This window comes from Mus musculus, chromosome 15 (assembly GCF_000001635.26).
Source record: "Mus musculus strain C57BL/6J chromosome 15, GRCm38.p6 C57BL/6J".
Classification (NCBI taxonomy): Eukaryota; Metazoa; Chordata; class Mammalia; order Rodentia; family Muridae; genus Mus; species Mus musculus.
In genome coordinates, this window is record NC_000081.6 from 66,663,486 (window position 1) to 66,676,436 (window position 12,951).

At 45.5% G+C, this 12,951-nt stretch overlaps 1 protein-coding gene across 2 annotated transcripts in view; it reads left to right on the forward strand.

Moving 5' to 3' along the window:
• Nucleotides 1–7,268: 7,268 nt before the first annotated feature.
• Nucleotides 7,269–12,951, forward strand: part of Tg (thyroglobulin) — a 179,968-nt gene continuing 174,285 nt past the window's right edge. Inside the window, exons 1-5 of one of the 2 annotated variants that reach the window (XM_006520745.3) lie at nt 7,269–7,376; nt 7,824–7,932; nt 8,878–8,975; nt 9,890–10,093; nt 10,427–10,586. In XM_006520745.3, coding sequence (XP_006520808.2) covers nt 7,307–7,376; nt 7,824–7,932; nt 8,878–8,975; nt 9,890–10,093; nt 10,427–10,586 — 641 coding nt within the window. In that variant the 5' untranslated portion in view covers nt 7,269–7,306. The remainder of the gene's footprint in view (nt 7,377–7,823; nt 7,933–8,877; nt 8,976–9,889; nt 10,094–10,426; nt 10,587–12,951) is intronic. The other variant, NM_009375.2, reaches the window with a different exon arrangement.

Sequence of the window (12,951 nt, forward strand, 5' to 3'; positions counted from 1 at the left end):
TAACATTTGAAATGTAATAAAGAAAATATCTAATAAAAAAGAAGATAAAGAAAAAGAGAAATATTCCCTTTTCTATTTTCTGGAAGACTTTAAAGCCCATCTTATTTCTTTCTTAAATGTTTAGTAGAAGTCACTAGTGAAGCTGTTAGGATTTCTTTTTTTATTTTTTTTTTTTCCTTTTTTTTTTCTTTTTTTTTTTCCATTTTTTATTAGGTATTTAGCTCATTTACATTTCCAATGCTATACCAAAAGTCCCCCATACCCACCCACCCCGACTCCCCTACCCACCCACTCCCCCTTTTTGGCCCTGGCGTTCCCCTGTACTGGGGCATATAAAGTTTGCGTGTCCAATGGGCCTCTCTTTGCAGTGATGGCCGACTAGGCCATCTTTTGATACATATGCAGCTAGAGTCAAGAGCTCTGGGGTACTGGTTAGTTCATAATGTTGTTCCACCTATAGGGTTTCAGGTCCCTTTAGCTCCTTGGGTACTTTCTCTAGCTCCTCCATTGGGAGCCCTGTGATCCATCTATTAGCTGACTGTGAGCATCCACTTCTGTGTTTGCTAGGCCCCGGCATAGTCTCTCTTTTTTTATTTTATGAAGAGTTTTAAAATGTTAGTTCAGTTTTATTGGTATGCATCTATTCAAAGTTCCAATTTCTTCTTTCCAAACATATTTTACTTTTACTTGTCTATACATGTGTAAGTCTGTGTGTGAGTTATGCATGCATAAGTGCTAGTGCCAGCTGAGGCCAGGAGAGGGCATCTAAAACTGGAATTATCGGAAGTTATGAGCTGCCAGAATTCCGATGCTGAGGCATCTCTCCAGCCCTATAATCTCTTCTTTGAGTTTGAATTTGAAGTTTGTATCATTCTATAAATTTATACATCCTACCTGGTTGTCTGCATAGCTACCTTAATAGTTTTTATGAATGTACTTTATAACTACTTTAGTTTAAACCTATCCTTCTTATGTAGTGATGTCCTTTTTTTGTGCTTGATTTTGTATCAAGCTGTGTCTTCCTTTTTCAATAGTCTTAGATGACCCCTGTAAAATGATTATTCCACCCCAGAAGAAGTTGAGATGAGACCCACAGACTGAGAACCACTGGACCTAGACACTTCTCAAGGTTGTTTTGTTGTTTTTGTTTTTTTGTATGTTTGTTTGTTTGGTTGGTTAGCTTTTGTCTTAGTCAGGGTTTCTATTCCTGGAAAAAAACCATCATGACCAAGAAGCAAGTTGGGGAGGAAAGGGTTTATTCAGCTTACACTTCCATACTGCTGTTCATCACCAAGGAAGTCAGGACTGGAACTCAAGCAGGTCAGAAAGCAGGAGGTGATGCAGAGGCCATGGAAGGATGTTACTGGCTTGCTTCCCCTGGCTTCCTCAGGCTGCTCTCTTATAGAACCAAGACTACCAGCCCAGAGATGGCACCACCCACAAGGGGACCTCCCCCCTTGATCACTAGTTGAGGAAATGCCTTGTAGCTGGATCTCGTGGAGGCATTTCCCCAACTGAAGCTCCTTTCTCTGTGATAACTCCAGCGGTGTCAAGTTGACACAAAACTAGCCAGTACAGCTTTTTTAAAGGAGATCTGCAACCTTGTAGGTGCAACAACATTATGAACTAACCAGTACCCCGGAGCTCTTGACTCTAGCTGCATATGTATCAGAAGATGGCCTAGTCGGCCATCACTGGAAAGAGAGGCCCATTGGACATGCAAACTTTATATGCCCCAGTACAGGGGAATGCCAGGGCCAAAAAAATGGGAATGGGTGGGTAGGGAAGTGGGGGGGGGGAGGGTATGGTGGACTTTTGGGATAGCATTCTAAATGTAATTGGGGAAAATACATAATAATAAAAAATATTTTTAAAAGAAGCTGGTTATTTATTCTATTTTTTCTGTTGTTTTCCATTTATTTTTTCTCTGCTATTTTTTTTCTTTTTCATGGCATTCATTGATATCCTCTTTTTTTAACCCTTTGAGGTAGAAGCTGTGGTAACCAACTTTAGCTCTTAATTCCTTCTATTTTAGGCACTTAAAGCTATGAATTTCCTTTTAAGCTCTGACTGACTTGACCACATACCACAATTTTTATAAATCACATCGTCATGTCAGATAGAGACGGACGCTTCTTCCATCCTTTTGGAATAGGAATGGAAACTTACAGTATGGTGAATTTAAAGTGAGGAACACTAATGTGAGACCACAGAGAGACCCATAGAAGCAAAGGAGGCAGCACCCACATCTGCACTGTTGGCAGACAACTGTGGTGGACCATGACTCAGCCATCAGATTGGATCCCCTGTCAGAAAATAAATGACTGCTTGTGCTCAGTTTGCTTTCTCCTTTTTATTCAGCCTGGATCTTCAGCCCATGGAATGGTGCCGACCACATTTAGGGAGGGAGGTTTTCTCAACCCAGTTAACCCAATCCCCTTCACAGATATCTCCAGAGCTCCGCTTCCATGATGATTTTTAATCTCATCAAGTTGACAACCAAGGTATCCACAACAGAGTTAGGAGGCTACTTAAATTACTAGAGCACAGGCCAAGTCTTCTCAAAAGTCAAAGGAACCGTAATGAAAAATAACATGTCAGAGCCACAGCCATCTCCTGCAGAGAGTAATGGAGCAAAACAAATGTTATAGACCTAAAATGACTGACCAAGGTTGAAGAACTCCATCTTCAAGAGCATCAAACATTTGTCTTCAGAGTCTCTTTGATCTGAGAGTGACAGTCCTACGTAAAACACTCGGGAACACGTAGCAGGATTCCTGAGGTTAAGGTCTATAAGAGTTGTAAAAACATCAGAGCCATATAGTCCAAGGTAACAGCTAACATGGAGCATGGATTCAGATGGTTACCCATGGAGCTAGTGAGAGAAAAATTGCTAAGTACGCTCATTTTCACTCTAGCTCATGGTGTTCTGAGAGGAAACAGAAATCAAAATGCTGGAGGCAAGGAAATTAACCTTTAATCACACTGATTTGGGAGGTTGTTACCACTAAAACCTCTATATTTGCAGGAAATGTATTAATTAATTTATAATCATATCATCATAAGAGATTATTGAAATAGTGCCAGCGTATGGTCATTGTATGTTTAATTTTTAAATTCAAATTAAGATATTCCTGGTTCTTGGTACAATGAACTTTTTTTTTATTCCTAGTCTATGTGGTCTTGCAGAAAATGAATCACTTAACTCTTTGTGAGCAGGACTCCTCCATCCTTGTAGTGGGGAAGGGCACAGCCTCTCTACTGTCTGGTGAGATTGAAATTTCTTGTTCCAGTATTCAGTGATCTGGCAGAGTTGAGCATGGGAATTCAGTCTTCCTCTGCCCTCTGTTAATGCCCCCCGGTAGGACACTCAAGAGTGTTCTCCACATGGTCCTGGCTGGCACCATAAGGAGATGTCCTGGATATTTCAGGGTGTGGAAAGGTCTTGATACTCCTCTAGACCCCTTCTGATACCACCCTGGTGGAAGGTGAGAGTGACATCAGTCCCCTGAGGACTCCACTGATACTAGAGAGAGGGGAGTTCTGACTGCTGGCTGGGTGAACATTCTGACTCCTCCTGTGTACTCAGACCCAACTATAAAGAGCTTTGGGGAACTTCTCACAGAGTAGCAAGGGTGGAACCAAGAAGTACTCCTGACCCCACACTTGGCTTTTGATGGCTCAGGGCCAGGGTAGCTGAGTGTAGTTTTTCTGTGATGGATATTGTTGCCAAGAGCTTAATTTCTACAAGTCACTTGCCAGACTGGCTCCTATTCTTGAGATCTTGGTTTTTGGAGTTTTTTCTGATTGGTTGTTCAGATTTTATCTGTGTCCAATGACATTGGTAATTTGCAAGATTTTCATGTGAGATTGAAATTAAAACCAAGGGGTTTGCTCCCACATGCTCCTCTGGTTGTAAGGTAGGTGGCTCGTCTTCTTCCTCGATCCCTCCTCTTTTCTGTGTCCTCTTATGTTTGTTCACAGGTGATGTCCACAGCTTAAGACACTCTTAGGAAGGATAGAGAAAACCATTTCTACCCCATCTCTCTGGATATAGAAATTGAGTGCAAAAAAGTTTTATTTCCCAGGTGACTCAAGAGAAGGAAAGATGTGGCTTTGAGAACAGTGTGGATGCATGAGAAAGAAGTAAAAGCTGTCCTAGAGGAAGCATAGGCCCAGCAATATCAATATTGTGGCAGACTGAAGTAGGAAATAGAGGGCTAGTAAGCAGTTCCCTATGAGGGTTACAGGCATCAGTGGACTCAGAAGTGAAGGTGTGTGATGTGCCATTTGTAATATCTCCCCATGTACCATGACTGCATTTTCCTTATATCTTCAGCATATCTGATTATGCACAGAGGCTCTGTATTATGGAAGGAATGAAACAAAAAATGTAAACTAATCTGTGGCATTCAGCACCAAGGAGTTCCTGTGCCAGTGAGGAGGAGCCCTCTACTAGAGTGATGGAGGTCTTAGTCGTACATGGAAGCTGATGGAGTTACTGTGGAAGCCATGTTCTGAGTCTCAGTGGAGAAAGGTACAGCAGAGGTGAGGAGCTGAGTCATTGTGAGGAGACAGCTTCACATGGGGGATACTGAAACTCCTGTTCCACTCTACTGCTTAGGTAGAGAGAAGCCCTCTTCTAGTGGGGCAGACTGAAGCCCACACTGTTCCATCCAATACTGAGCTCACACTACCCACTTCAGTGGTCTGCCAAGTGAGTCTGGGTGGAGAGCACCTGTCTCTCTCCCCCAGATCCTCTTTATTCATGGGCTGTGCCCAAAGGTCCTAAAGCCCCAGATCCAGTGGGGCAAAGACACCTCAGCAAGGAACAGGCCCTACACTCCACTGCTTCCCAGGATGAAAGCCAGGCACAGTGACTAAGCATTCAGCCTGCCTTAGCTAACCTGGGGCATGGTGAGAAGCAGGGGGAGCAGTGGGTCTGTGACAAACCCCCTCACCACTATATTCAACTTTCGAAGCTATCTGGTTTGAAAAATCCACAAATGGAGTCATGCTGGACTTCCCAGAGTTGTGCTGCTCTAACAGAAAAGGCGCTGGTGGCCATCTGAACAAGGGGTCGTCAGGGTTCTTACAGCATGGGCAGCAGACTCTGGGTGTGGGGAGTTCTTCCTCCTGAGTTTCAGGATGTACAACGCATCTCCTTAAAACATCTTTGTTAGAAAACTGTCTTAGGTAGTTGTTCTCCCTCCAACTTTCCCGGGTGACAGACCTTCCTGCACTGGGGTTTCCTGAGCACCTGAGAGTGAGTCTCTATGCTTGGTAGTGAGGTTTGAATTTTCTGACATTTTCTAGGGCTGTCTCTGAAGCTGGTAAAGGAGATTCCATGAGCTTCTGGCAGCTGCTCTTCTGCTTTGCAAGACTACAGCTGTGAGGATCCAGAGATGAAGAAAGGGGAGCATGCAGGGAACAAAGTAGGGTGGGGGCTGCCTGTTAGGATTTCAAGGAATGGCCATGAAGAAGAAAACTAGGAAGGATCTCAGGCTGGCAAGCACAGCTAAACCATCAGTGTGGAAAGTTAAACAAGAATGGTCCAGGGAAAGGGGACCTGACCCCCGTGGAGGAGACCTGCATGGAGGCTAGGGAATGATGGGGGAAACCCCAAAAGTGCCGTTACCTAGGAAGGTGGCAAGGAGCAGGGTTTCTTACCTGACTTAACTGTATACTCAGTTTGTCTCATGACCAGAGCATGTTTAGGTATTTTGGAGTGATTTGTGAGCCCCAACTTCAAATTCCTATGTTAAGCCTTCCTTCTGCCACTATTTGGAGACAGGGTCTTGACACAACAATTAAACTAAAATAAGGATCTTTAAGGTAGTCCACAACCTAATGTTTCTGGTGTTTTCAGGAGTAGAGGCTGGGACGCAGACATACAGAAGGGAAATGCCACAACGAAGACAGAGATTGCCTGGCACCCATAAGCCACAGAGAGGAGACTCAGAAACAAACCCTGACACCTTCCTTTCAGTCTTCCAGTCCCCAGAGCTCTGAGGAGAACCTTGGCCATTGTGTAAGCCACTAAATCCACAATACTCTGTGATGGCAGCCCAAACCAGCTCGAATGGTTGACAATTTGGGGCATTTATGTCAAGCTGTGAAAGCCATAGTTAACCTGCCTGGTCTCTCCAACATCCCCTCTTGGTCTCTATCCAGTGCAGTGTGAGCCCTTGGTGTCTTCCCAGTGGGAGACAGGATCTCTTCCCACAATGCTGCTTCCTTTTCTTAAGGATACCATTATTCAGACTCTGTGCCCCTCCTCCACTCCACCCTTGAGACATCATTCACTGGCCTCTGCCCTTTGTCCTGCCCTGTGTTCTGTGTATTTGTCGTTGCCCCGCATAATGATGCCCTTTGCACATTGAGAAAGTAATAACAGCAATGGTGATGGTATGGACGAGCCGCCTTCCTCAATTCTTTGTTTGCTCCCTTGAAGAGAGCCTGCAGACAAGTAGGTATGCATGGCCACTATCTTCTCAGCTTCGTTTAGAAGAAGGACACCTCCTTCTTCTCAGGAATAATGGTCATTTTCATACATTACACAGGGGCAGCTGAGAAGGAGAGAAGCTGATCCTGACAGTGCATGGACATATGGGCCTTATGTGTGAAAGAATCCCACTGCCTGCCTCTGCTAGCTTGGCTTGGCAGGGTTAAGTCCTCAGAAAAGGGGGACTAGAGAAAGGTGTGCACATATACATGTGTGCTCATGCATGCAAGAGGTATACTTGGATTCCTTCAGTACGATTCTGAATTCAATATTAATGACAACAGAATTGTCCTGTTTTGTTTTCTGCCATGGCTTCATTTTCTACAGTATTACCTACAGATATTAGGCTTTAAACAGAAGGAAGGAAGGAAGGAAGGAAGGAAGGAAGGAAGGAAGGAAGGAAGGAAGGAAGGAAAGAAGGGGAGAGAAGGAGGAGACAGTGAGGGAATCAGGAGGAAGAGGAGGTATTTTATCTTCCACAGTTTTATGATCGAACTTCTGTCACTCCTAAGGGTACAGAACCCTGGCATTTGCCTGTAAAAAAAAGTTTTAATGCCAACCTCACATTTCTTGTCCCCATAGACTGGAGTGGTCACCCTACTGACCACTTGAGTATTCTTAGTGGGACCATACTCAAGAAGAAGGAGTTCCTGTGACTGGCAGAGAAAACAAAGTGAGCCACTGCCCTGTCAAGTGTCCTTGAACAGGAGAGCACTGCTTGCCACTGTGCTATAAAGGCTCCCTGATGAGTAGACTCAGATGGGACATTGCTCCTACCCCTTCATCCCAGTAGGGGACAGGATGACGGCCCTGGTCTTGTGGGTCTCTACTTTGTTGAGCTCAGTCTGCCTGGTAGCAGCCAACATCTTTGGTAAGTTTGCTAATGCTGAGGCTATGAGTTTGAGGAGGGAGGTTTCAGTCATATGGTTCAGCTAGGCTCTGGCCAGGGCCCTTAAGCATGCCTGATCTCATCTAACCTCACAAATGCCCAGAGGCTAGATATTTGCTCTTTGCTGCTCAGATGAAAGAGGTTCAGAGAGATGAGCTGAATCGCCTGAGGTCCCAGAGCTGGATATTGAGAGTAGTGATAAAAAGCTAGGAGAATGAAGACATTCCCATCACCTCCCAGGAAAGCACAAATGATTAAATGAGCTAAAAGTATCCTGGGGATGGAAATAATGGTTTCCAGTAAGACTGGGAAGGTGAAGACTGTAAAGTAAAGGTGTCTGTGTCAGGGGTGGGAGTGGGGTACGGGTGTAGGACTGGGAGGAAAGGGGCAGACCTGTACCCTTCTCACATATCACTTCCCTTCACACAGAGTACCAGGTAGATGCACAGCCACTCCGCCCCTGTGAGCTACAAAGAGAGAAGGCCTTTCTGAAGCAGGCTGAATATGTTCCCCAGTGCTCTGAAGATGGAAGTTTCCAGTAAGAGTGGCTATATTAGGAGCTCCAGGGTCCTAAAATACCCTGGAGAACCTCTCACATCTTATCCCTGTTATCCCCAATTGTATGGATAAGGTCCTCAGACTCCTGGCCTATGTTGTCATTTTCCGGGGGGAGGAGCTCCTTCTCTATCCTCCCATCTAGGTATTTTGTTGGAGAGACTCTCCATTGAGGGGCTCTCCCCCAATTCTTGCTGAAACTTTATCATAATTGCTTTACAACATAGTGTGTATGGCTTTTCATGAGAAAGCCCAGATAGAGGCAAGGGTGCTCAAGGCCCCCAACCCCCAATTCTCTGGTAGGGCAAAACAGCAACTGCCCCTTACTTGGGCAACCCAGTTTTCATACCTTGCCTGGGCTGCTAGGCCATTTCCCTCCAGGGAACTCTTCTTTGAAAGGAGCTTTTGCAGGTACCCAGACAAATCAGAGGTCCTGGGACTGTATTCCTCCCTGTAGATGAGACTATCGTCTAAATTCCTCTTCTCTATGGTGCAAGAGACCTTATTCCCCTCTGCTGTGGAGTTACATGCAGAGTCCTCACCTCTAGCTATGGAATACTCTTCCTGCTTCTGTATCTTACTCAAGCTTCCTATAGGCCCAATCTGCTGGCTAATGCTAGTCAGAACCACTGAGGATTCAAGATTGTGAGGGAGGAGTTAAGAAGTATGTACGCCTCCCTTTTTTGCCAGCGTTGTGTATGTTTCTCTCTGAAGTTTCAGGCCTGCCTTGTCCCCAGGAGGATCTTTTGTCTCCCTAACCACCTTCTACCCCAAGCCACCCTGCAACTCGCATTGCTGCCTCTCCTGCCTTGTGTGATCACAACTCTGACTTTCCTGTATGACTTGCTAGACTTTGGCCTCACTGAGCTGGAGCCAAAATGTGGCTTCAGAAAGGCTATATGGTATCACATGATATTTCTCTCTTCAGGACAGTCCAATGCCAAAATGATGGTCAATCTTGCTGGTGTGTGGATTCTGATGGCAGAGAAGTACCTGGCAGCAGGCAGCTGGGGAGGCCAACAGTTTGTACGTAACAAAGGAGGCACCTAATGGAAAAGGGCTCATTATACTGGGGCACCTCACATCTAGGGACAAAAACTAGACTTAAGTAAGTGAGTTGGGCAGTCGCCCTAAGGGCTGCTAGCTTCTCATCATTGAATATGTAGAAGGTCCAGTTTCCTAAAGACCACTATAAAAACCATATGAGACACTTGAGCCTAGCCAGTAGCTAGCAAGTACTTCCCATGAGCCAGCCACTGTGTCCAGCACTGAGTCAATTATGACCTGTAGTTGTTGAAGGGTTCCAAGCAAGATCAGCTCTCAGCAAAGTTTTATCCTATGGTGAAAGCCAGGCTTAAGGGGATGCTCTTTTTCAGTGGGTAGGTGATAGCTCTATCTGAGTCTTTGGTTTTATGTGACCAACAGAGTTGATTTGGGGTCCCAAATGGCCCTTCACACTCTAACATCATGATCTTAACCAAAGTCACCTGTTCTCTCTGATTCACACACAACCAACCCCAATCTGCAGATTGAACAGAGACCCTGACTCGCCCACGTTAGGATTTGCAATATGATAAGCTCGGTACGTGGTAACTATTGCATATGAGCAAACACAGAGTAGCTTTTCCTCCCACCTCTAGAGGGAGGCAGCTGCCTTCTCACTGGTAGAAAGGGTGAGAAGTGTTGAGTAGTGAAGCAACTTTTCAGGCCACACAGGCAGCCCACCCAGAAATCCTGATTCAGATGCTCGGTTAACCCTACAGTGCCGGGGCACTAGTGAGAGCCATTCCACTCTGACTCAGGTATCAAGATGGCAGAACCTTCTGAATGTCTGGCCGAGTGCTCCTCAGGGAGAAAGGGTCCCCCTGGGCTCAATCCTGATCCTGCAATCCTTCGTGCTCCCGAACAGCCCTCCTCAGATGCTTCTCTTTGTGCCCCAGGTCTGTCCTTCTGCCAGCTACACAAGCAACGGATCCTGCTGGGCAGCTACATTAACAGCACCGATGCTCTCTACCTTCCTCAGTGCCAGGATTCAGGGAACTATGCACCAGTGCAGTGTGACCTGCAGAGAGTGCAATGCTGGTGTGTAGACACAGAGGGGATGGAAGTGTATGGCACCCGCCAGCAGGGCAGGCCAACTCGGTGTAAGTATCATTGTCATAGGCACTAGAATCTCTGGGTGGGCTACAGTTTGACACCCCACAAATCACATGCCTCACAGACACAGAGTGCCTGGCCTTTGATGGACAGGAAAAATGTCACAGAGGCAGTTGCATGACTTTTGGTCATCCCACAGATCATTGTTTGCTGGCTGACAACTGTAAGCCCAAACACAATGTCAACAAATGCTTGTGACCCTCCAGTAGCCTATTTGGGGCACTGGTGGGCTTTCATGGGTCACATGGGTGGTGGCATAAGTACCTATAATGTACCTATCCATGCGTAAGAACTGAACAGCTTTGCATGAAAATGTTTAGGTCCAAGGAGCTGTGAGATAAGAAACCGGCGTCTCCTCCATGGAGTAGGAGACAGGTCACCACCCCAGTGCACTGCAGATGGGGAGTTTATGCCTGTCCAGTGCAAGTTTGTCAATACCACAGACATGATGATTTTTGATCTGATCCACAACTACAACAGGTAAAAGGGGACTGCTTGCTGAGGGGAGGGTCACTTGGGGGGGGCATTGGGTCTTCAAGATTATGTTTGCATCAGGATCTGGGAGTGTCATGTGTCACATGCACCCTTGCCCTCATTTGTCATTGATGGGAACGTTCAGCCTGTTGGCAGCACTGTTAACAAAGCCACCTGGGAATGGCTATTGAAATTACAATTACATGCTCTCAGTCAGTGTTCTATTGCTGTGAAGAGGCATCATGACCATGGCAACTCTTATAAAGGAAGGCATTTAATTGGGGGCTTGCTTATGGTTTCAGAGGTTTAGTTCATTTTAATCATGGTAGGAAGAATGGTGGCATGTAGGCAGGTGCTGGAGCAGTAACTGAGAGATATATACTGATGCATAGTCAGAGAGAGAGAGAGAGAGAGAGAGAGAGAGAGAGAGAGAGAGAGAGAGAGAGAGAGACTGAGAGAGAGAGAGACAGAGAGAGACAGAGAGAGAGAGAGAGAGAGAGAGAGAGAGAGAGAGAGAGAGAGAGAGACTGAGAGAGAGAGAGACAGAGAGAGACAGAGAGAGAGAGAGAGAGAGAGAGAGAGAGAGAGAGAGAGAGAGAGAGAGAGAGAGAGAGACTGAGAGACTGAGAGTCTGGGCTTGGCAGAGGCTTTTAAATCCCCAAAGCCCACTTCCAGTGATCCACTTCCTCCAACAAGGCCACTTCTCCTAATCCTTTAATAATGCCATTCCCTGGTGATCAAATCTATGAGCCTATGGGAGCCATTCTCTCTCAAACCACCACATAAGTGTACTCTGTGCCTCACCAGCCCATCAAGCAATGAAAACACGAGAGTGCAGAGAACTACATATCTGGGTATTGGCTGTGTTGTTCTCCATCCTAGCAGAGAGCTGAGGAGAAAAGTGACCACTCATCAAACAGGGAGAACAGCTGATTAAAAGTAATATACCATAAACATTTGTATAGCTGCTCAAATAAGGCACCAAAGCTGGATAAGTTGCCTTGAACAGGGTTCCAAAGTCTGTCATACTAATCCAAACCAAATGGGCAGTGCAAGGGTAGAATTTAGTTATTTTTTAAAAAGGTAGCAAAAAGGTTTTTTATATGTACACACATGTGATCCTATGATCAGATGAACATGTGATCCTATGATCAGATGAACATGTGATCCTATGATCAGATGAACATGTGATCCTATGATCAGATGAGTACGCTAGGTCTGGGTAAAACCAAAAGCAGAGATTAATGTGAAGGACAGCGCAGTTGTTGAGGGCCACTTGGAGATAGGGGCTGCAGTGGAAGAGTGGACAGAAAGAGAATCCTGTCAAAGGGGAAAGAACCTATTAAAAAGCATGGTGTGATGATATGCATGCACTTCTGTAAGTTCAATATTGTGTGCATTTTTTAAGGACTTTACTGTTTAAATAACAAATATAAAAGAAATATCTATATACTTTGACCCAAAATGATATTTGGCTACCCTAGAGTACCCAATGATTGTGAAGGGCCATGCAGCCTTTAAATGACATTAGATCATTTTGGAGAGAGAGACGGGGGGGGGGGAGAGAGAGAGAGAGCGAGAGAGTGAGAGAGCACTAGCTTGTATGAACACTGCTGTGGATTCTTTGGGAGAACCTGAGCCTCCATGTGGCTGCCTTCCAGAACAGCCAGTTTCTGAGTGAGAAAGAATGTTCCCATGTGTTGTGCCAGAAGGGTCACAGACCATGCCCCAAGTGCTGGTCCCACAGACAAACTTGATCTGAGTTGCATAATACCTTAGAAGCCTGGCGTTTTCATTAGATCATATCCTGAAAGGTTTTCACAGAGCTCAGTATCAGTGATCTCATACATTCAACCTAAACACAAAATGCAGAGTATGGCTATAAATACTGAGGCTAGAGGTGTATGAATTTGTTTATGTGGTCAAGAAGCCAGTCTTTAGCTACCTGCTTTGTACCAAACCCTCCTGTGTCCTAGGTCCCTGGGAGTTTGGCTATCCCACTCCTGCCAATTTTGTCTGTTCCCAGTACAATCCTGCCCCATAGCCTTTGCCTCTGCCACCTGCAGTCTTCATCTGCCACTACTTTGCAAGGTGACCTGGTCATTTATCTTCCCAGAGCCTCTTCAGTGTTCTCTGCTGGGAAATGGAAGTTTGTGCTCTATTTACTAGGCCAAGATTAAGCTCTCCTGAGACTTCACTTATGAAACCACTGAGAATATGTATCATCCCAACGTGATCATCTGCAAGGAATTCTCGTGCTTCACCCAGTTTTAGAACATGTAGGTTAGATTCCCCCCACCACCTGGCGACTACAGATTAACTTAACTGGGAGCACGGACCATCAGGCAGCCCGAATCACCAAATGCTCCTC